Below are 23184 nucleotides of genomic sequence, written 5' to 3'. Positions count from 1 at the left end.
CCTAGCACTTCTTAAAAATAAATAGTTCTAGTTCTATTGCTGTAGTAGGAATGGTGGGAAAATACATATTACCTTCACTCTCACTAAAACATAAGGGAAAGGAAATATTTGTCAGGTATTATAAAAAGGATTCTACCACTGGGGAATGTCAGTGTGTCAGTTGTTTAAAAAAAAAATGCTTCATGCCAATACAGAGTACTAAAGATGATTAAGTTATCAGAAGTAATAAATCCATCATAACCAAACAACAAATACTGACATGTAACGACACTGCAGTTGCCATTATTCTGCTGCTGTTACTGGTAATCAAGTAACAAATGAACTTCTCCACTCACGGAGTCACCTACAGGCAGGAGGGTATCCATTCACCCAAAGGAACTTCCTAGGAACACAAGAAGGAGTTAAAAGGCCCAAGTGCCCTTACATGGCTCAGGCTGAAGGCAACAAAGTACAGTACAGAAATATGTCTGCATTATTTCTCTCAGCAGCATCTTCCCTGTGGCTTTGCATAAGTTTTTATGATCAAAAGTTTAAATAATAGTAAATCGCTTATCTAATGTATTGGTTTTGTTCTCCTCCCAGAATTAACACTGACACTACAAGTATAGTCAAGAATTTTCTAGCTGTTGCTAAAAAAAATGGTGCAAAAATCTGTTAGAAAGACTGTTACGTTTTGATGAAACTTCCATTACAAAAGTTTTTCAATTTATTATCAAAATGCAACTAGTGTATACGGCCAGCTAAAGAGCAATCTCCACAGACAGCTTGGAAGATAAATCTGCTCTAGAGAAAGCACAGCCCTCTGCTCATAGCAGATTTGGGAGAGACAGGCTCCATTTGGTTCCCATCCCACATCAGCAACTTGGGTCATCTGTTTCATGCACCAGGATCCCAGTGCATATTACTGGGGACTAGCTGTCTGGATTTTTGACAGCTTAAAGAAAACCTTTCCAAAAGGTGTTGATTTCACCTCATTACAGAGCAAAATAAGCACTTTCCCAGCTCCTGAATTCAAGTTCAGTGCCTAATTCCAGCATGCCACCAGTGCTCAGTACCCAGCTGCTGAGAAAGCAAATATTTCAGTAGAACAAGAAGTTCTACTTCAAGTTATTCCTTCGAGTTTTGATTGTGAGACAGCATCAATAAAACGTCACCATTCAATGGTTACTCAGTTGCTTGCTCAGAATGACACACTCATTTTATTCTGATTTTTAACTCCACAGAAAAGAAAGTCCAACTACTATCAGTCCTCTCAAAGCTTTATGATCTTAGGCAGAGTATTGATTTGTGTTTTTATAGCACCTGCCAGGTAGTGGTTGTGCACTATTATTACTCAACAATTTATAACAACAGGTGAGGAAGAAGATTCGGAAATTAAACCAAGTGCACCTTGATGTGCTCAAGGACGACAAAAAAAAAAAAAAAAAAAAACACTGCTGGATCAACCAAAACCACCTTTAAAATCAGTACGTGGTGCAGGTCTGAGATACTCTCATGTGTTCCAAAAGGCACTTAGAAGCTTGCATTATCATCACACACATAACCAACTCTTACAAGTATTACCATGGGAGCAACATGAGCACAGTGGCATGGCAGCTACTTGAAGAATGAGACTTTAGCCAAAAATCAGAATATGAAACATAGATTACAGCAGAAAAGAACATAAAGGTTTAAACAAACTCTCCTAGATAACAAAAGTATTTTAAAAGAAGTCAGTGGCCCAAGACTACTTTCTACCACTGAAGCAATGTTAATTTAAAAGCCAAGATTCATTTGAAAACATTCCCCTGTAAATCAAAAAGTCCCCAAAAGATTAATTTCTGCATTTACGCTATTTGCAAAATATATTTTAACTTAGAGGCATCCTTTTTTTCCTGAAATAATTGCTTACAAGATGAGAACTAAAACACAATCTCAGGCATAGTAAAGGTAATTGCTGCACTTACGGCTCATGTCACGTTGATGTATTACTACGTATCAAAGGTCACAGTTCTGTACTCATACATTATCAAATTTGAAAGAGCAATATTCGATTGTGACCAACCTTTAAACTACCCAGAATGTGTGTCAAAATGGATGTTGGGCTAACCTGGCTTTTAAAAAAAAATGCAACCATGTTTTGGAAGCTGAGGGGTCAATCAAGCCAGATTGACAGGGTTAGGTGTCACTTCTATGTGTCTAATACTCCCCTAGATTATCAATGAGGTGCAGTACACTGATCACAAGCTAAAGCAGCTGTGCTAATGAAAATGAAACAGTCTGAAAAAAATAGGTAATACAAGTCTGTGACACAAGGCAGTACCTTGTGGACAATAATGTAAGAATAAGGACATAAATCACCATTTATACACAGTAAAACCTGTAATACCCACCCTGAAATGTCTACGGAATCACAGGTCAAAGCCAGCATCTTCACAACTTCTCTCTTCACAACAGCTCTGTCCAAAGCTGCCACAATTTTTATTCCCACCACCACTGAGTCTAGGCAGGTTTTCCATGCCTCTACTTCAGTAAGCACACAAAATTTTACTGTCATATGCCAGTCTGACCTTTGAGGGTGGCTAGCTGGTTGTTCATGCCATGAGCCAGGAGTTTTCACAATTGGTTGTAGCACAGATAAATGGGTTTTATCAGAACCTACTCAACCTTGAACAACTTTCTTTTCCTACTTATGCCAGTCCAGCTTGAGGGTGAGGTTTAGCACTGAAGAATCTGGGGCACCTTCATCCTTGTTTTGGTAACATACCAGGCTCTCTTGAAAAATGAAAAAGTCCCATTCATTTTTAAATTTTTTTTTTTAAAAAATCTTTCAAAAGTAATTAAATACAAATTCAATTATCATCTCAGTTACAAACAGAAAAGCTAAGACAGCCATATCATGAAGTCTATTAGACCCTAAGAATTTACACTAATTAACATCTTTTGCCATTGATTTTTAACTGAGTTTCAGCTGCCGGTGATAAAACTTCTGGTCAAGGCCATAGCTAGGATTAAAATACTTCTGATTAAAGATATTATGTATAACTACATAAGCACAATTATACTTCACTAAGGTAGCAACAAGGCTATTAAAACAATGAGAATTTAAATTATAAATATACAGCATCTCCTGTTCAAATAAAAGTTCAATATACAAAACATACAAGACACATACAAATGTTAACGTAAGAAATACCAGCTTTCACATGTCTTCTAAAACATCATTTAAATAGTTTTCTTAAAATGCATTTTCTCTGTGTTTTTGTAAAATGTTTTTCTGTCTGCTGACAAATTAAAATTAAGTTTCATCAACTTAGAGCTCTTTGAAGCGATGCAAAGAATTATAGGGCAGACCATTTCAGGAAAGCTGGAAGGCCTTTGTTTCTTGAGTTTTCTACAAATCCAGCATCTCTATTTTCATTTAGGCAGCAAAAAGGAGAGAGAAAGAAAAAAAGAATTATTTCAATGTAAGTTACAAATTTAGACTTGAATTTGAATTTACAAATTGAACATCCAAAATTGCCAAGTCTTCAGCATCTGCACCCCTTGTTTCCTCCTATATCTGATTATTTCAGGATTTTGCTGCATGTATTTCTCTCTGGCAGTAGCAATCTCCTTTCTGAAAATTATTCTTGTCACACAATAGAAGAAGAATACATCATTTTACTGTGGCAACAGCTCACAAAGCCCTCCTGAAAAACATTGCTAGTTGTTTACTGCAAGTTCTAGCAGTGTAATGCTGGGTACAGAACCAGTTCTGAAGTAGTTTGCTCCCCCACTAACTAGTGTCAGAACTAACTAGCATTACAAGAATTGGTCAGGACACTTCCTTCTTTGCAAAAATTAAATAGTGATCAAATTGATTTTATGCAACCTTGAAAGGGTTATATTATGATTCACTGCTTTAGATTTTGCACTGTTGCCAAGTTAGATAATCTATCAAGAATCTTAGAAGTGTTTGCTTTAATCTCAAAACCCCATGGCCCGGGAGCAAATTATTGTATAATCAATATGTTTCATTTTAAAGCCCTTCTCTCTATCCTGCCCATCATACACCTCTCTAGATCTTACTCTTGCAGAGAAAAGATTGAATGTGACCTGACAGGACCCCAGAGAGGTTCACAAATCAAAAGCAATGTGAAGATAAGTCAGATTCCTTGAGATTCATGATCTTTAAGGACAACTCAATTTATTTTTTTTAAGTGCTGGAGGGGAACAGCTTCTATTGTTGAAAGATACTAAAACTTAGTCTATTTGTTGTGTAAGCAAACCCCCAGTAAAGACCAAGTGCTGAGAAATTCCCACCTACTCAAGATGTCATTTTTTTTCCTCCAAAGAAGCAGAATTCAGGGCATGAATCAATTAATTTCAGACTAGCAGATACAAATCTCAGGTATGGCACACTTCTGAAAGAAATTTACAGTGTGTCCTCTGACAGAAGCTGTGATGTGTTACTACACATCAAGACCTGGAGGCCAGCAACCCTATGCCAATCAGTCCCCTAGGAACACTAGCACAGAAGAGAAGGCTGTAATTCATCACCTTCCAAAAACTTAGGACATGTGAACTCCACCTAAAGACCACACAGTAGAAGACAGGAACACTGCTACAGATCAGTAATGAACTTTCTCGAATGCTTTCCCTTGGGTGAATGAAAATATTTGGATAACAGCCAAAAATCTTTTCCATGAACTAAATCACACAGATCCTGGCTTTTAATACTTCAACAGGAAAGGCACACACCATTACAAAGCATCCCCTGCTCAATGGAAAATCTGCTATTCTCCTCATTCTTGAATTAAATTTTAAAACTAATTCCTCCTGCAAAGTTATTTGTGCCATTAGAATTTTTCAAACTTACATTCACAAAAAAATATTACTTTCTCCCTAGTGTTTATGTACTCAGTGTATTTGCAGACTTCTCTTTTTTTGTTAGGAATATGACTTCAGTCTCAGACTACAAACATATATGACACTTCAGAGGCTCACTACACCATAAATCTGGACAGGTTCGCATTTTCAATTACAGAAATTGAAGCATAAGCCACTGAGTTCTAACCACTTTTAACCACATGACTGGGTAGGAAAGAACATCTTGAAGATATTAGGAAAAAATAAAAAATTAAAAAAAAAAAAAATCAAACCACAAGACATGGAAGGACATAAGAGCCCAAAAATGTTGCTTGAGAACACTCAAACTGGTCAAATGATTTGACCTCAAAGATGAAAAATCAGAGAATCAGTCAGGGTTGGAAGGGACCACAAGGATCATCTAGTTCCAACCCCCCAACAGTTCTCAGAAGCAAGGTTTTCACAGGACCAGACTTCAGTACATTTAGGGGGAAAAAAATATTCAGGCATGTACTTGGAAGACATAAGACAAAAAAAAAAAATACAGGCATTTGTTGTATTTTTCCCTTTATTCTAACTCCTCATCTTTTGAGAGCTAGTCTGCAACTGGATTAGTATCACTGACAACTGCTGTACCTTTTTGCTCTACAAACTCCTACTTCCAAGTTTTAAGGGGTTACAAAGACATGACTAAGTGTGGCTACTGCTGTTCACTGACAGATATTTTTGGATTTTGACTCAATTCCTTTTGGACAGGTGTCTTTTACTATTGCTACACCAGCAGTAGACAGAGCCAAGAAGCAATTGCTGCAGAAACAGAATCCCCTTCTCACATCAGTACCAGGACTGGAGCACACATACTTGGCAGGAGTAGCATGTGAGTGCTTACTGTAAATTGAGGAAAGTCCAGAGACTGTTACTGTCATATGTATCTCCCTGAGACTGAGGTCACTTGCAAATTAATCAGCCCTCTATCCTCAATTATTGCAGCTGCTTTAAAACCCATAAAAATTAGAAAGTTAAAAGTAGATCTCTACTCCTTAACATCTTCTTCAAGCCTTCTGAAGCAATTAATGGGAAAGACTGCTTGGACACTCATTTTTCAGTATGCTCAGGAAAATAACTTACACTTCCCCTCTTCAAAAATCCTAGGTACTCTTCAGTCTCATAATGCTAGGTTTATCACATTTTAACAAATGTTTGTTTTCATATCAGGCTGACTGTCTCTACTTGATCCTTCAGTGACATTAAACAGAAAGTACCAATCATTCCTGTAGAAAGTTGCTAATGTCACATTTACGAACGCTGGGAGAAATAACACCCTACCCCATACTAGATGCCAAGTTTCCTTTCAAAAAAAAACTTGTTTCCCAACCACTTTCTAAGAAGCACCAATCTCCTTGACAAAAACAACATCTGAAAACAGATATCTCCCAGGGTAACAAAAAAACCTTTAATACAGATGTACAATATCAATAGATCTATTCTCAGTCAATTCAATATATGGTATATCCATTAACAACTCAATGGTTGCTTGTCATGGGAAATACCCAAAACTGCAAATAGCCTGACATTTAAGATACTCATTTTAAAAAGGAAGTCATATGGGATAGATTAATCTTAACTTCTGAAATTTAATATACGCATTCATATGCCATATAAGAAATCATAATGTCAAATTTTGTTTTAGTATTTATAAGTACATAAGTAACTTAGTAAGAAGAATTACTACAGTATTATTTTCTCTTCAAAGAAATCAGCCTTTAAAGAGGTACTAAATGTAATGTAATATAGAGACTAACATCTGAGAAGTCTTACAAAATGAGTTACCTTAATCACATTTTAAAGAGGTTCTCAGATTTAAAATATATTCTCTTAAAATACTGAGGAACACACTTCCCTGCCACTTTGTACCTGTACTTTTCTCATACTGTAAGACATGGTTGAAGAGGGACTGTTTCCTTTGTATTCCCAACTAACACAAAATGGTTTTGCTGATTGTTTCTATAAATATAGTCAAATACATACAGGTTAAGTTTAATCACCTCCCTACATTCTTTCTATTAAGACTATTGATTAAAATATGAATTGCAATTTAGTGAACCCGAAAAAAAAAATTCCTTGTTTATCTAAATACAGACCAAACTTGCTACTAACTGATGTAAGGGTTGAGCTTTTAAACTAACCATAAACGAATCATAAAATAAAGTATATATTTGGAAAAGAAAATTAATTATTGTGGTTCACATAATTACGTCTCAAATACACGGATATTAAGGTCACATTTAAAAACGTTTTACTTGTAAAGGTCTTCAAAGCTACAAAGACTTAGCTTTTTTGCTGCCTTTACACTGTCAAGCCAGTTCACTTTAGGACCAAGATATTTGAAAACACAAAGAAAACACCCCACACACCTGTTTTTGAGGTTTCTCAAGATACAGAGAACATTGCACAAAACTTTTATCAGAACTACTACTAAATCAAATGAAGCTACACACGATCAACATCATCTGCTTAAAAATCTGATTTAGGTACCTCAAGGCCAGGCACCAGAAAAACTCTGGTCCAGGTTCACAACTGTTATATTTAACAAGACATGTATAACACGTCCTTAACTTGAAAAGCTGTACAATTAAAAATATACATATTTTCAGTAATCCAGCAGCAGATACTCATAATTTTAACAACAAGTAGTATCAACAGACTTCAGGCACAGTTCTGGCAAATGCCCATGCAGTTCCCCTATTGCTAAGGGATCAATTTCTACACCAAAGCCACCTTAGCTACATATAGACATGCTCCTCTGTGAGAGTCATATTTCTTCTGAACTTCCACAAAGTAACTGTAGAGAAGCTGCACACAGCAAAACACAAATTCTCTTCAGTTGTAGGAATCACAAAGCAAGTAATGCTGCTAGATCTCTTTATTTTCCTTTAACAAAATACACAAAGGCACAAAATTCACTTATATCTTGTCATTATTGTACAGGTATAAATAGTGCTTTGTATTCAAGTACAATCAAGTGCAAAGACTTTCTATATTTTATGTAAACACAAAAGAGTATGTATGTGCCTCTGGTTCATCTGCAATGCAAATACCAAAGGAGATGCCATTTATCTGAGTGCAATTTAACTCAATTCTGTCAAAAAGTTAGACAAGTGAATAATATTAACACCACTGTAATGACGCTTCCATAAGCTTAAGTCAAATTTCAGATGACACTTCAGCTTGTAAACTTCTGTGTATTTAAAAATGTACTTAGTTCATTTTAACAGGGAAGCATTAGAAAGTATCTTAAGTTCACTAGACCAAACTTACTAGGTCGGCTGCTGCCAGTAATTGTTCATTATGTGTGACAGCTAAAGATGTCAAAATATGCATCACCCTTACCAAAGCTTACTGGGTTTTTATTATGCAAACTGAATGATGGCTACAACTTCAACCTACTACACATTCTATGTGCTAACTTAAAGACACATGCTTCATTTACAATACCCACACTTTTACACATAGCTTTGACATACTGTGGCAGTTGAGGCAGTTTAAGCTCAAGCAAGATTTTTAGGTTGTACCATTAAAAAAGCTCACCTGAATAGTAACAACAGGCATGAACAAAGCTAAAAACTAGCTACAGAAGGCACTTGAAGTACTTTATTCTGTTTTCATTAAAGATTCTTCACTTTGTCCAGCTGAAACAGACTCCGAAAGAGAGTCTTCAGTTGTTGAAATGTTTTCTGCTTCTTTTTCAACTTCTTCAGCTAGTTTATCATTTAGCTGCTCAGGACTTGGCGCTTTATCTGTCTCATTTGCCTCAATGATCTGGGCTGTGTCTTCTTCAGGTTCTGTGAAAAGAAAAATTAAATAACCATTTTCAGAAATTAAGAGGTAGCTAAAATTCTTGAAAAGCAAATGAAACAATATATTGCAATCACACACAGGTTTTAACTAGTCACTGCATGAAGTCCAAACGGCCAAGAACTACTTTTTCTAACAAGAGTCACGGGTAAAACTGGTAAAATCTTGGAGAAAGAAAAAAAAAAAACAAACACATAACACACCAAACACTATGAAACAGAGTTCAGATTCCCATTTCTAAGCTTGTTCATTAATGCAAGACAGCATGAGAAAGACACTGTGGTGATTCAGTTTTAGTAATGGAAGTTCTTCTGTAAGAGTTCAATCTGTACACAGAACCTAAACATTCTATTTGGTGGAAGCTAAACATCAGGAACCAGATAACCAGAAAAAGAGGGGAGAAGGAAGGGGCACGGTTGGGGGGAAGGCAGAAATTAGAATAACCTAGATCTCAACATCTTAAAACAGTCCCTGAAAATTACTGCATGTTCTCAATCCTCCCACACTAAGTGCAGGGAAAAAAACACAGGAATATCTCAACCCAGGATGGGAGTCTTTTGTAATAGGCAAGCAGTCCAAAATACTAAGTACTCTCTCTAAAGAAGTAAATTCTGTCTTCACAACAGGAATTCAGTAGCACACAAGAAAGACAGTCACATTTTGAAATAAGCATAAACACCAAAAAACTGAACAGAGTGCTGCACTGCACAAAGGTACTATAGAATGATACCATCAACAGCAGGTTATTTATTGACTAGCATTAGACAGGATGACTGCAAACTGTGAAAGCAAACTGTGCCAAACTGATGCCAAGTTACAGCTCAAAAATTGTAACCTTATCAAGTGTTTGTAATATATTTATCAAAACATGTTGGGTGTCAAAATCAGACTGCTTCAAGCTGACATTCATAGCATTCAGGCAGGGCTGAAAGTTTTAGGACCATTGCTCTAGGTCATGATTCACAGCTGGTACAACAGCTGTTTATCACCAAGAACTCAAGATATGCTTTCCACACAACATCACATTCAATGCCTTTCTCCACATCTAGATAGTTTAAGGCTCTACTACAGACTGCTCAGTGCAGCCACTTCTCCATTTCTTCCTCTGACTTGCTCTTCCATCTTAAGTTTCCAGACAACTGACATCCCAATTCAGCTTCCTTCTCTGCCTTCTCAATCACAGGCTACTCAACACTGGCTTCTTCTTCCAAGGTGTCTCCCAAGTCATCTATCAGAGGGTCAACCCTTCTTTTTCAGCGCAAATTAATGCTTCTAGTTTCTTTCCAGACTATGCTAACTCACTCTTCCTATTCTTTACCTCTTGATTCTACCCCAGCCTGTGCTAAATCTATCTGCCAACTGACACTTTTGTCTCATTTTCGTATTTTCTTTAGCCTCAAATTCTAGGAATAAGTTTGTGCCTTTTCCTGCTACCAACCCTGGAGACCTGAGTTACGTTTTTTATTGCTGCTCTTCCAGCTGAAGTCAAAGTATAGAATGTGTTGACAAGAAAACATTGTGTCCTTTCAATTCATTTGTAACATTGTCCAAATATTACTTGTTTACAGAGTTTCAGTCCACAGTGCTAAGCATCATTCAGAAGTGACTTGTCCCTTTATCTTGATCACACTAGTAACTATGCAGTCTGATGCCAAGCATATACAACATGTTTGAGGACAGCCCTAGGGACAATCAGCCACTAGTAGAAGCAAGCAGAAACATCTAATGGAAAGAAGCAAACTTGACCAAGAGCATGTTCTACCTATATTCAAATGAACGTGTGAAAGATGCTGCTTTCATTTTTATGTTCTACTATGGAAACTCTGCTGCTCTAATTAAAAAATGTGACATCTTATATGACTTTCCCCTTCACTTTGTTCTTGATTAAGCTTAGTAAAACTCTTGAAACTCTTTAGAATATATTTAAAGTAAACTAATTTCCAAATGGAAAAATTTAGCCCAATAATTAAGTTTGACAAAGTTATAAAGAGCTCTTAAAGGGCAAGTCCCTTAATTAAGAAGACATGGCAATCACAGTAAATGATCCCAACTATAAATATGACCAACCTTCATTAAACACATACAGTGATTCCATTTTAAATACACAGAATCACAGAATGTTAGGGGTTGAAAAGGACCTCTAGAAATTGAGTACATCTCCCTGCCAAAGCAAGATCACCTAGGACAGGCCATATAGGAATGTATCCAGGAACGTTTTGAAAATCTCAAAAGCAAGACTCCACTACCTCTCCAAGCAGCCTGTTCCAGTGCTCCGTCACCCTCACTGTAAAGAAGTTTCTCCTCATGTTGAGGTGGAATCTCCTGTATTCTTGCTTGTACCTGTTGTTCCTTGTCCTATCACTATGTATCACCAAAGAGAGAGCATCACCTTCATCCTGTCATCCATCCCTCATATTTATAGTCATTAATAATATCCCCTGCCTCAGCTCTCATGGTAAACTTAAAGATGACAAAAGAAAATTAGTGTCCTTGATGACTAATGCTTAATCCATTATTTAATTGAAGAACATAGTAGCTACACATATGATTTCAACACCAAACAGTCTTATGCTGGCCTCGGACGAATTTAAGAGCTGTATCAATGCAATTTCAAAAAACCTGCTCCTGGCTACAACAGTTGCTTTTTCCTCCCCAATGCTCCAACCTACGAAGCTTAAGTGCCAAGCATAATATACCTCACATTTTAAGTTTTCAGCTACCCCTCCACTTTTTGTAGAGAATATTTCACTGTATATGTGAAATCGTGATACTGCATCATTATTAAGCAGAATATTTATGTCTATTACGCAGGAACTCACAAAATGTTATAAAATAATCATCACTAAAACAGCTACTTTACTTGTGCTTAGTGTAAACAAACAACACACAAACACACAACCTTAACACCACTAATGGCTGAAGGACATGAGACTTCCACATTATTTTCAAGACCTTTAAGACAAGTTTCATTTGGAGGTGAGGAGAAAGTTCTTCACAGAGAGAGTGGTTGGCCATTGGAATGTGCTGCCCAGGGAGGTGGTGGAGTCACCATCCCTGGAGGTGTTCAAGAGGGGATTGGACGTGGCACTTGGTGCTATGGTTTAGATAGGCATGAGGTGTAGGGTGACAGGTTGGACTCGATCTTTGAGGTCTCTTCCAGCCTTCTTGATTCTATGTAGCTCCCCACTAGGGCAGACTTTCCCACGGTGCCACGTGTCTGAAATATCTTTAAGGAACATGTGTTTCCCAGCAGTCTGTGGTTTTAATACCACAGAAGTTATTTTGAAACCTTTATAAAGAAGTCTGATAATGTCTTAGCATTTCATTCCCTGTACCCTTTATGTCCTAGCAAAAAGGCAGGCTATGTCATTCAGCAAAACTAAACTTTGGTAGACTGGGAACATGACACATTTTAAACCAAAAGAACCTGTGAACAAGTCATTAAACTCAAGGTGAGTTGACCCATATCTGCTTGAGAAATTGAATTCTAGCCATATTAGCTGATATAAGGCAAGAGTACAGCAGGCAGAAACTCCTATCTCTGAAAAGAAACAATGGCTCACAAAAAATATCACAGGCTCATGCTGTCCTAATAAAAGCAGAGCATATTTGCTCAGAAAGAAAAAAGCTTCCAGTTCATTTTTTAATACAAAACCAAAACCCACCCAAACCCACCCAAACCCCACCCAAAACCCACCCAAAACCCACCCAAAACCCGAAAGCAAGCAAATAAAACCAAAAAACTACCACACCCAGAAATACACATACAAAATACCACTGAACAAAAACAACCAAAACAAAAAAACAAAACACTGCTACACACTAAATTCAGACCACTCTGACCAAAACAAATACTCAAGTTTACTTATTAATACGTTGTCCTTAAACACTTTTACTACTAGATAGAGTTTCTGCTCCCTTTTTAACACTTGCCCAAAGCTCATATATAAGCATGCACTTAAAGTAACATTATTTTTAGAGGACAACATTACAAGAAACCAGGTTTCTGCATCTGCCTTTTAAATGAATGCCCTTTCAAACACACTAGCAGTTGCTGTATTCCAAGAATCCTTAAAAGTGATGGATTGTTAAATCAGAAAATATTTCATCAGGGTGGTTAAGAATTCCAGTTACATCTAGACAACACAGGAAGCTGTCTTCATAAAGTGCTGACCATCACAGTGAAATCTGAAGTTCAGAGGAGGCATCTAAGGAACACCCTGGAACATCAGCACCAGATATACACCACAGAACATTGAAGTAGTCAAATTTTATTTCCACCTTTCAAAATACTTCTAAAAGCTAAACCTGAATCAAGAACACAGCATAATACTACTAAATACAGGCAAGGCAAAATTAATCAAGATGTAAGTGGCTCCTGTTGGCTTTCTCAACATGATCCAAACATTAATACTTCTAAGAGAAAAACATAAGACAACAGACCAGCCTTTGATGAAAAGAAGTCAAGATTGAGCCATTTAGGAAACAAGTAAAAAAAGAAGTATATTGCTTCATTCTGATACTTTCCCAGATTACTCTGCTAAACAGAGAGGCATGACATTTGTGCCAGTAACCTGCACAATCTACACTGACAGCTGACAATTCCTTATTTCTAGAGTGTTAAAAAACCCAACATCCAGGGTCTAGAGCAAACAGCACTCCCCATAATCATTCTTCAGATTTCTTACCTACAGGAGTTGCATGCAACATGCTTGCCACTGCACGAGCACACGACTGGAAAGACTCAGCTTGACACCCTATTCATCAGCAAAAGCAGCTGACTGGTAAGGTGTGTTTATAGCACTTCTGTAGCACAAAAGCTTGCCATTTCTTCAAGCTATATGACTATGGCTTAAAGTTACAGGTAAGAGAGGGATCTCCCTATATTGGCAACATTGTGGTGAAGTTTGTTTCACAATGTTAATGTTTACTTACAAAAGTAAGCAAAGATATTCTCTATTCTTGTTATGACAGCCAACAAAAGGAACAAAAGTCTTCCTATGAACTATACCTCAATGATAGCTTCATTCCTTAAACTTGCAATCAAGGAACATGTTAATTCATTAACAAAGCCCAACTGCCTATAAGCAGTTATGTTTCAAATTAGGATTCTGATGGAAAAAAGTAATTTACTGAAAATTCTATTTTTTTTCTCATTCATAAGAGATTACTTTTTTCACTGCTTGAGACTTGGACAAACAGTGACAAATTGACAGGGTAACACTGGCTTTTTATAAGACATTTCTCAGATGCTAGATATGCAAAATATTAACACCTACTCTATTTCTGGTTGTTTTCTAATTATAAAAACAGAATGGTTTGGTCATATTGAAAATGAAATAGTCATAAAAGATCAGATATTTAAGATAGCTAAAACCAAAAGTCATTATATCAGTTATTCCTCATGTCTTATGAAAAAATTTCACCACACACTTTCTAGCAGGAAAAAGAACTGGGGTACAAACCTGCAGTTACAGATAACACTCAGAAGCCTTTAAGGCACACACCTCTAAGAGCTGAATAATCATCCCCAAAGGCTTTCCCATTTCATTCACACAGAGGAAAATAAGTAACTTTGAAGACCCCAGCAACACATGACATCATTTTTGTAACAAAAAAAATTATAACAATAACTTCAAAAGTAACCAAGAAGCTGCTAACCTAGCCTTCACTCACTGAAAAGATTATTAGATCATTTCACAGTAAAGATGGTATTTGCATCATCTTAGCTTCATGGATTTGATTTGTCCTACCTTCACACTAGTAATAGTACTGTTAGTGAAGTAGGAGCACACTATGGCATGGGAAAAGAAATCAATCAAGTTTTCCCTATAACGCACCTGCATCAGACCACACCCAGAGATGCCTACAGTTAGGTATGACTTCCCTACTGGTCTCATGTAGCCTTTTCATGCAAGAAAGTAAATGCCTATCCCACTTTTTTTTTTCCCCCCATTAAAGATAACCAAGCTGAAACTTTACCTCTGCTACACTCTGCCAGCTTCCTACAGCTGGTGCATTTCTAGTCTCAATCTCCAAGCTGTACATGAAGCTTCCCTCCACAATCCCTGCTTAAACTAACATAAAATCCCATTCAACACGTGTCTAACTGGAGATCCTCTGGTTTGAAGTTATAATTTCTGGAGCCTTAAAAATACTGCATCTTCCTGTTGGCTGCACACCAGATGCCTACTGTATCTGCAGACTATAAAACCTCTCAAAAGGAACTATGTTAAACTTAAATTGACAATTTGTCTTTGAACTTCCCGAAATTAAACACGGCAGTTTTACTGGATTTTCCTGCCCTGAGGAAAACAGCAAAAGGAACAAAGGCAGAAATTCCAACACACCTCAATGACCTGCTTAACAGTGAAAGTTAACCACTTCTGGACACGTTCCCTTTTTAACTATTTACAGTGCTGTTCTCTGTTTATCAGTAACATTACAGTAAAAAAAATAATTATGCCATTGTTTGCATGAAACATGCTGCCTAATATGAACAAATTTTAGGATACAAGATAGAAAACAGTAGTACAAACAAACTAAGCTAGAAGCAAGAACAACAGAGAAAACACACCTAACTGTACCTACTACAGAAGTCAGAACAGAATAGACTATTTCAGTTAGAAAGGACCAACAACAATCTAGTCCCAGTTCTTATTCTTACAAAAACTCATCTGAACAGAGGGAATTTCATTAGACATTACAAAGAGCAGACTTCATCAGATTAGCACATACCTTCTGTCTGTTGAGTCTCCTGGGGTTTTCTGTCTCTAGGTTCTAGAGGCTCAGTTTCCAATTGCAATTCTGTGGATTGCTTTCTTTCAAAACTGAAGTCTGGAAGTCGTGGAGCCTGAGGTCTAGTTTTTCTTGCAGGATTCAGGAAAAAGCAATAGGCACACCTAAACGCTACAAAAAAGCATATCCAGTAAAAAGCCTAACTAATTTCACATTTCACCTTTATTCCTACACTATCTTCTGTTTGTCCAAAATACCAAAACCACATAATTTTTTAAAAGTGACCAAAATACTGAAAACAGAGAAATAGAAGTAATCATCAGTATCTGAGAGTACTTCCATCAGACTTACACAAGCTGTTCCATATAGCTCCATTTTAAACTTCAGCATAAATTTGCTTCTTAAAAACCTGTTTGCTTTCAGCTTTGCTGCACTTTTGAGTACTGCCCCCAACTATGGAAGATTTGACCACAATGAAGAAAATAATCCCAATTCAGTGCCACCAGATGTTGCTATATGGTGGTGTTCTAATCTTTCTTATAAAAGAACTAAGAAAAGGCAGTTTTGTCCTAGACTACTTGTTAGTTAAATGCTTATTTCTCCCCTTAAAACAAGGATGGAAGTGGCAATTTCTTGCAATGTTGAACTGGGAACTCATTTGAGCCAAGATGACACAGACTATGCAGTTTTTGGTTCCATAGGAAATGTTCAACTTATTCTTACAATGCTGTATATTTGCTCATAACATTAAACAAAATAGAATGACATAGAAGATGTATTTAAGATTCCCTCATTTCTTAAGTATCAGGCTTACAGTTGTGGTAGAAAGGAGGCAAAACATCTGTGTTCTATAAACAGCTGTGTCTGTCTTAAGTTATTGTCAGCCATAAATTCACAAATAGCCCCCCAGGGCTTGTTTCTGGTACCTCCCCAGGATCTTCTTGCCAAAACAAAATTTTGTTTGAGTTCTGGTAAAAAAGGTACACTTTAATATCAGGTAGTTTCTCAGTATAAAACCCTTCTGAGATCCATTCATAGCCAGTAGCAATACCTAGGGATGTGTTGGAGAAGGCTTATTTCTACTGAATAGCTTTCTACACATAAAATCTCTGGCCTGAAGGTTGCAATGAAGTACTTCTCTAAATCTTGACATGAATCTTAAAGAGTAATAAGTTACCATGAAACTGTTCTTATATGAAGTAGTATTTCACTGTGTCAGTTAAGTACTTAACCACCAACAAAATTAAGTGTAATGCATGTTAGTTATGGAACCTAAGACAACTAACAGTCTACCACAGATTAGCTCTTACCTATGTACTCAAACTCCTCCTTCAAAGCCATACCATTGTGAGAAAAACATTGCTGACATATAAGGGCATACCTAGAGAACATGAATAATATATAATTACATACCTTTAAATAGTAACATGATTAAGTGAGATACGTTTTACCAACAACTTACTCTTAAAAGGCTACTTCCACAGTGGAATTTTTATCATTTAAAGCAAACTGAATCTGTTTATTAAATAATAGTTTTTAAAGTTGCTCTGAAAATGATTAAGTATTTTTAGACGTAATTTAAACTTCATGGTTCAAACTATTTTTAAATATTATCTTTGTCAGAAATAACATCCAAGTTAAGTTTACATTTCATTAGAATACAGTCAACATGAAAAGTGACTGGTTAACATGGAAGCTTTGGTATGCTTGCACCAATTTGAAGGAAATCTGAAAGCATTTATAATGGTAATAAAGACAAAGTACTACGACAATCAATTATCTTTTGAATTTTAAAAAAGTTCATTCGTTCACCCACTTGAGCATGGATGTTTCTCTTTATCACATGACTAACACCACCTAAACCAGAGGTTAATTTTGTCAAATGTAACCATTTTTCCTACTAAGAGATTTCAGGTGAAGCAGCAACACTACCTGTTCTGAGGACCATCACCAACCAAATATTCAATAACTCTATCCACAACTCCTCTTTCTCGAGGAAGAATAGGTCTTGCCAAAGGAGGGCCTGGAGGATGAAGACCTAGGAAGACATGAACCACATCAAAACTCTTTTCAACTATATTATTACATATCATATTTCACTATGTGCTTGTGTAATAAATCCAAATGAAGGATTACCAAGAGAATAGCTTGTTAACAAACTGAACTCATTCAGAAGGACGTTTAATGGAAAGGTACATGGAAAAAATGGTGGACTTCAAGCAGCTCTGCTGGGGTCAGAACCAGAAGGTGCACAGGCATGGCCTCCAACACAACTGATACTCTTTCATGAAGCATACACAGAGACGTAACACGTCTCCCATAAGTAAAGCATATACAAGCAAAGACAACACAGCAAGCTGATCCAAGATGGCCTTTAAATTTAAACAGAGCGTGAAATGTAATTACCATTTCAAGCCTTGGACATTTTTAACCTTCACAGACTGGAATAACCAAGGAGAGTAACTCATGGCAGAATGTGCTACATTGTGGTAAAACTCAACCTGAATGCTAATATTCAGCTAACCTCCTTTATGGCAAACATCAGAAACATTGCTGGAATAAAACACTTTCAGCAGTGGTCTCTCAAAATGTTACACATGGAACAAGACTAAGCTTGCCATTAAGGCTGCAATATTTCTAACATAGAGGCTTTCAAAACACCTCTCATCAATACTATGTAACAGACCTAAATGGACCATCCTAGTCTTTACAAGCACAATAAAATTTGATCAGAAAAATACTTCATTTTACAACCCTTCAATAAGCACAGAAGTTTCATGCTTAACACAAATGTTTTTTAAAATAGCCTTCATTTTCACAAGTGAACTGAAGTCAGGAGATATCAATCAGTGAACACACTCCCAGCTTACTCCTCTATTCTGCCAGCAAGCAGGAACCCAGACAAAGAAAACCCTCACAGCAGCAAGACAGAACAGACTTGGTGCAACATTAACTGGACCTAATACTACATACAGATTCTGAAAAAGCTGCCCAGATATGTATTTAGGTAAAATGCATTTCCTAAAGCTTCACAAAACCATGAAAGACTCAAAACTCCCGTTCAAAAAAAAGGGCAAATTTTCACAGGACCTGTATACCAGCAATATATGAAAAGTTTCTAGATTTAATAAACAAGGTAAAAATTAAAGTTACCTAGAATGAAACATCACAACATGCTCCAAGAACAACTTCAATTACCTGCCTACTAATAACTCAAACCAACCATCTTAGTTCTCATGCTGTTATGGACACCAGTAATTAATATAAACATCAAAAGCAATCATTGTAGAAAGACTGGTCATTTCTGCAAAGCTTGGCAAACTCTCAACTACCTGCTGGTTATTAATTTTCAAACATATGGGAGCTCTGTGGTAATACACGTTAAATTGATTCTCCTCTACAAAATATAGTATAATGAAAATGAATTATTAATCTTCTCTAAAGTAGAGATAATTAAGGCTATTCATATTTGTTACAAGCCATGCATAAACTGAGATGCAACATTATTCTTATAGATACTGAATTTACGTACTTTTCACTACAACTACACAAGTGAAATGTTATATGGCTGGAAGATTTGGAGAAATACAAGAGAAAACAGGGCTTCCACATAAACACAATTGCAACAGCTTCTACTGCTGTCTACAACAAAACAGCACGTTTGGTCAAAAGACCAGTTATTAGTGGGAGGAAGGGGAAGTAGCACCTATAAAGCATTATCACAAAAATATAAAATATTTCATATTTAAATTAACAGACTTGGCAACTGCTCTTTCAAACAAGTCCATCAAATTCTTCTCCTTTTTCCTCTACACCATTTCTGCAGTAAAGGCTGAATTTCACCCAGCTCATTCAATGTGTCTGAATTTTCCCCTAAGAATAGAACTATTAGATAGCTGACTTTTTATTAGAGAGTCAGCCATTTTAAACCCATTAGGGAATTTTCAGTAAGCAGGTTTCAGTAAATGTGGTTTGTAACCAAATGACCAATTTCCTGGTGCAAAGAGTTGATTTCTGGTACTTCAAGATCATCAAGCCTTACTAATAACTTGCCTTTATAGTTCACTTCAGGGACAAAACCAAATTTGGTTGTTTCCTAATACAGATAAACAATTAGTAACAAAAAATAAGACCCAATGGACTCTGCAGAGAAATGAGAAGTTCATGACAAGTTTCTTCCACTCACACTAAAAAATACAAACAAGCATTTTAACATTTAGCTGCCCAAAACCTTCCATTAAGAGGACTGGGTGTCAATATATTATGTATAGTCCTATGTTCAGATTGTATCATGGAAGTTATCAAGCTAGGACATACAACTTTTATGACTCAAAGTTAAAAATCAGGAAAAAAGGTTAGAGAACTACTCCATATTACAGTGGTGCTCATAAGATTCTCAGCAAGTTGCAGACCTCCTGTTTTCAAGACAGCATTTCGTCTCCCTTCTTGCCTTGTGATCCAACACTAGACATCCCACAACAAATGAAAGGCCTGGCACTAACCCATACATGGCTCTACCATGAGGAGAACAATGCCTCCCACCCAAACCCTCAAATTTTGCCATCCCTCATAATCTATTCAATAAAGTCCATCCTGTCTGATCACCAAGTGAAAAAAAGGGAAAAGCATTTTCAGGATATGAAATCAAATTTTAAGGAGCACTCATTTCTACCAGATTTCAACCTGTTGCTCAACTTCTGTACCAAAATAACAATGTGATTTTAGAACTACTCAGCTATGACAGACAACTTTTCTGGTGTATTTGGTATTTTATACTTTAATCTATGCATATAGATTGCATGACTATACCTCCAAGAGTAAAAATTTAAATAAATGTCAAGATGCATGTTAAAAAATATATGTAGGGTTTAGTGAGACACATGAATGTATTCTGAAAGCGTTCTCCTCTGTACCTGATTTATGTAAGTGTACAGCTCTTCTAAACTAAGAGCATAAAAAGGCATGCTGTATTGTTGACTACAGAATACTGCAAAGTTTTATTGCCATTTAAACAAAGAAGCCATAACAGTTAAATGAGCTCAAGCAATAGGTTTCAGCATCAAAAGGTGCCAGCTGTAAAGAGTTATGGCTAATTGAATATGGAACTCCTGCTTAATCAGATAACTGCTCTGCTATTTCCAAATGAAATGCCATTTCCATACCGTCTGAAAATGGCCTATTTTATTGGTAACCAGAGAAAACAATATAAACTGTAAACAACTTTAAGTGCTCTGTTTACCCATTCCAGGCACTGGAGTAGCAGGAGATCCAGGGCGCCTTGGTAAAACATTTGACTGCAAGGATGGCACAACAGTTCTTTCTGGGGTTCCGCTCACAGCTGATGTCTCTCTCTGTGGATTGGGAGATGCTGGAACCAGTGATTTTGGAGAGCCTTGTTTAGGAGTTGCAGGCAGAGGGGTAGAAGCATTTCTTTGACCAGTGGTCCTCTGACGAATTTCTGACAAGAACACATGCATACTGAATTATAGCATTATAAGCATAAGATTAGTAAAAGTACATTAATATCATTATTCCAAGCAGCAAATAGTAGACAAACAAAACCAGAAAGGTCAGTAACTAAAGATCACCAACTGCCTAACTCAGAATGTCAGAAAGAAAACTCACACAGACTACTGTATTTTAATAGCAGTAACAATTGTTAAATACTTAGGGCAAAATCCTTCTACAAGAAAACTAGATGATTCCTACCTTACAATTCTGTTCTCTAAAGTGGAATGTTGGGAGATATAAACAGCTAGATTCAAACCAAAACGTACAAACAGGACTGTTTTTACTCAATGCCTTAAATATGCTTCCAAGTATTTGGCTTGCCATGAGACCAAAAACCATTCAGTGTTTAAAGTAGCCAGGCTAATTGTTCAGAATTAAAGATTTTTCTGATTGGATAAATTATACTATTCTAAGCCAAAAGAAAACGTAATTCAGATTTAGTTTCATGCATTTTTTTCAGCAACCCTACCAACAAGCCACAAAGCAACAACAGACTCTGCTGGAACAGAGAACTTCTCACTCTACTATCAGAGTTATTATTAAATAGCTCTTACAAAAAACTTAATAGGTTTCCTCAGTTGTTCTCATCTGATGCCAGTTATCAGTAACACACATGGGAACATCATCTCAGTAATATATTATGGTTTAGTATTTTATTATTAATGCAAGGAACACTGCTCATGAACAGCAGTTAGCACCATCTATTTCCCATCCCATTTCTACCTAATCACTTCTAGGGAGTCTTTGAAATACACTGTTGCAAGCTAAGCCTAACTTTAGGGCTGTAGTCATGAACATTGTTAACAAGTTACAGTTTAGTCCCAAAAGATACACTCCCAAGAATGCTTACACCTAAGGCTATAGCTATAGTACCCTACACCCACATTAGTTTAAAAAAAGCTTTCTTCTCGTCCTTCACAACAAGTGGAATTCAACATTAGAAATTGACTTCAAAATCTCTAATCTTGAAGCTCAGGGAGATGATTTTACCTGCTGACTTTGCATTAGGCTGCAAAAGTTTAAAACCTTAGAAGTCAGTTTACAGGTCCACTGTCAACTGGACAGGGGGAGATGAGTGTGCTGAACTCAAAGAATGATCCCTGTCCCAGGAGGTACAATACTACCACACTAAGCTTCTGTATGGGCTGCAGGAGGCAGGCAGTGTGCCAACACCAGCTTATACTAGCTAAGAAACAGTGACGCGAGTATCACTGGTGATTTTTCCAAAAGAACTTTTGTATTTAACCTAGTACTCCAATCTCTAGTGCTATGAAACTGCAATATACATAAGCTATGTTCTTGTCTACTTATCTGTACATGTAATTACACAAAAAGAAAGAAAGGTCTCACTAAAACCCCACCTAGTTTAGTTTCCTACAGGGCAGAACAGATTACTAGTTTTCCTCTGCCACACCTTCATGTACGTGACTGAATTACTGCACACAACTTTTATCATCGAAGTTACACCATCAATGAGTACAAAGATTCTGTAATTTAATTGGGTTTACCAAGTTGATCTCCTGTTTAAATTGTTTAGAACCTCAAAACCAGGATTAGCTGGTAAGAGAGTTGCAGAAATTGTATTATGGTTTCAAAATAGAAACAAGTTAGCAAAGAAAACTCCTATGTTGAAAGCTTTATTTTAATCAAGAATTCATTTACGATAAACCACACCACTGACAGTTCTTAGCTTTTTTTTTTAGACTTTAGTAGTAAATTTTCAAGTCTAACTCCACTAGAATAATTGCATCATCCTCTCCATGTCCACAAACGATTCTGATTCTGCTCTGTGATTTACCCATATTTTCAAGCTTGTGTTCTTTCCCATTCATGTATAAGGAAAAAAAAAAAAAGCTAAAAAGTATTCAATTTTTCAACTCTTCTCAGCACACAGATCTTTAAAAAGCCTAACTCCACTTTTTCCAAAATAGTTTTAAATAGTTTCATCCACTGCTAGGATTTTCTTCATTCTTCCTCATTATATAGCATGCTTTATTAGTTTTACATATAAAAATACGAATGATGATTAATTTCTACATGTGGATGTTACTTCAAATACTTTGAAGACTGTCTTCCTATATTGTGTGGTTTAAGCATATCAATTTGGTTGCTTAACAGTTCTGAGTCTGTTTTGGTATGTCATGGATACATGCACGTTAATTCTGAGCCCATAACACACTATCCCTAAGCAATCTGCCTCTTATCTGTTCTTTCTCAAGGGTCATTTTTTTTGCAAACCTCCTTTAAAAA

The 23184-nt window shown here is 36.6% G+C and overlaps 1 protein-coding gene across 1 annotated transcript in view; it reads right to left on the bottom strand.

The window, feature by feature from the left end:
* Window positions 1-7749: 7749 nt before the first annotated feature.
* The window catches only part of LNPK (lunapark, ER junction formation factor), a 34924-nt gene continuing 19489 nt past the window's right edge, over window positions 7750-23184 (bottom strand). Inside the window, exons 8-12 of the mRNA XM_054380977.1 lie at window positions 20663-20881; window positions 17356-17461; window positions 16734-16804; window positions 15424-15594; window positions 7750-8672 (exon numbers count right to left, since the gene is read on the bottom strand). Of these exons, the coding sequence (XP_054236952.1) occupies window positions 8482-8672; window positions 15424-15594; window positions 16734-16804; window positions 17356-17461; window positions 20663-20881 (758 nt within the window). The 3' untranslated portion in view covers window positions 7750-8481. The remainder of the gene's footprint in view (window positions 8673-15423; window positions 15595-16733; window positions 16805-17355; window positions 17462-20662; window positions 20882-23184) is intronic.

Source organism: Indicator indicator, chromosome 5 (assembly GCF_027791375.1).
Source record: "Indicator indicator isolate 239-I01 chromosome 5, UM_Iind_1.1, whole genome shotgun sequence".
Taxonomy (NCBI): domain Eukaryota; kingdom Metazoa; phylum Chordata; class Aves; order Piciformes; family Indicatoridae; genus Indicator; species Indicator indicator.
This window is presented reverse-complemented; position numbering and strand designations above follow the sequence as displayed.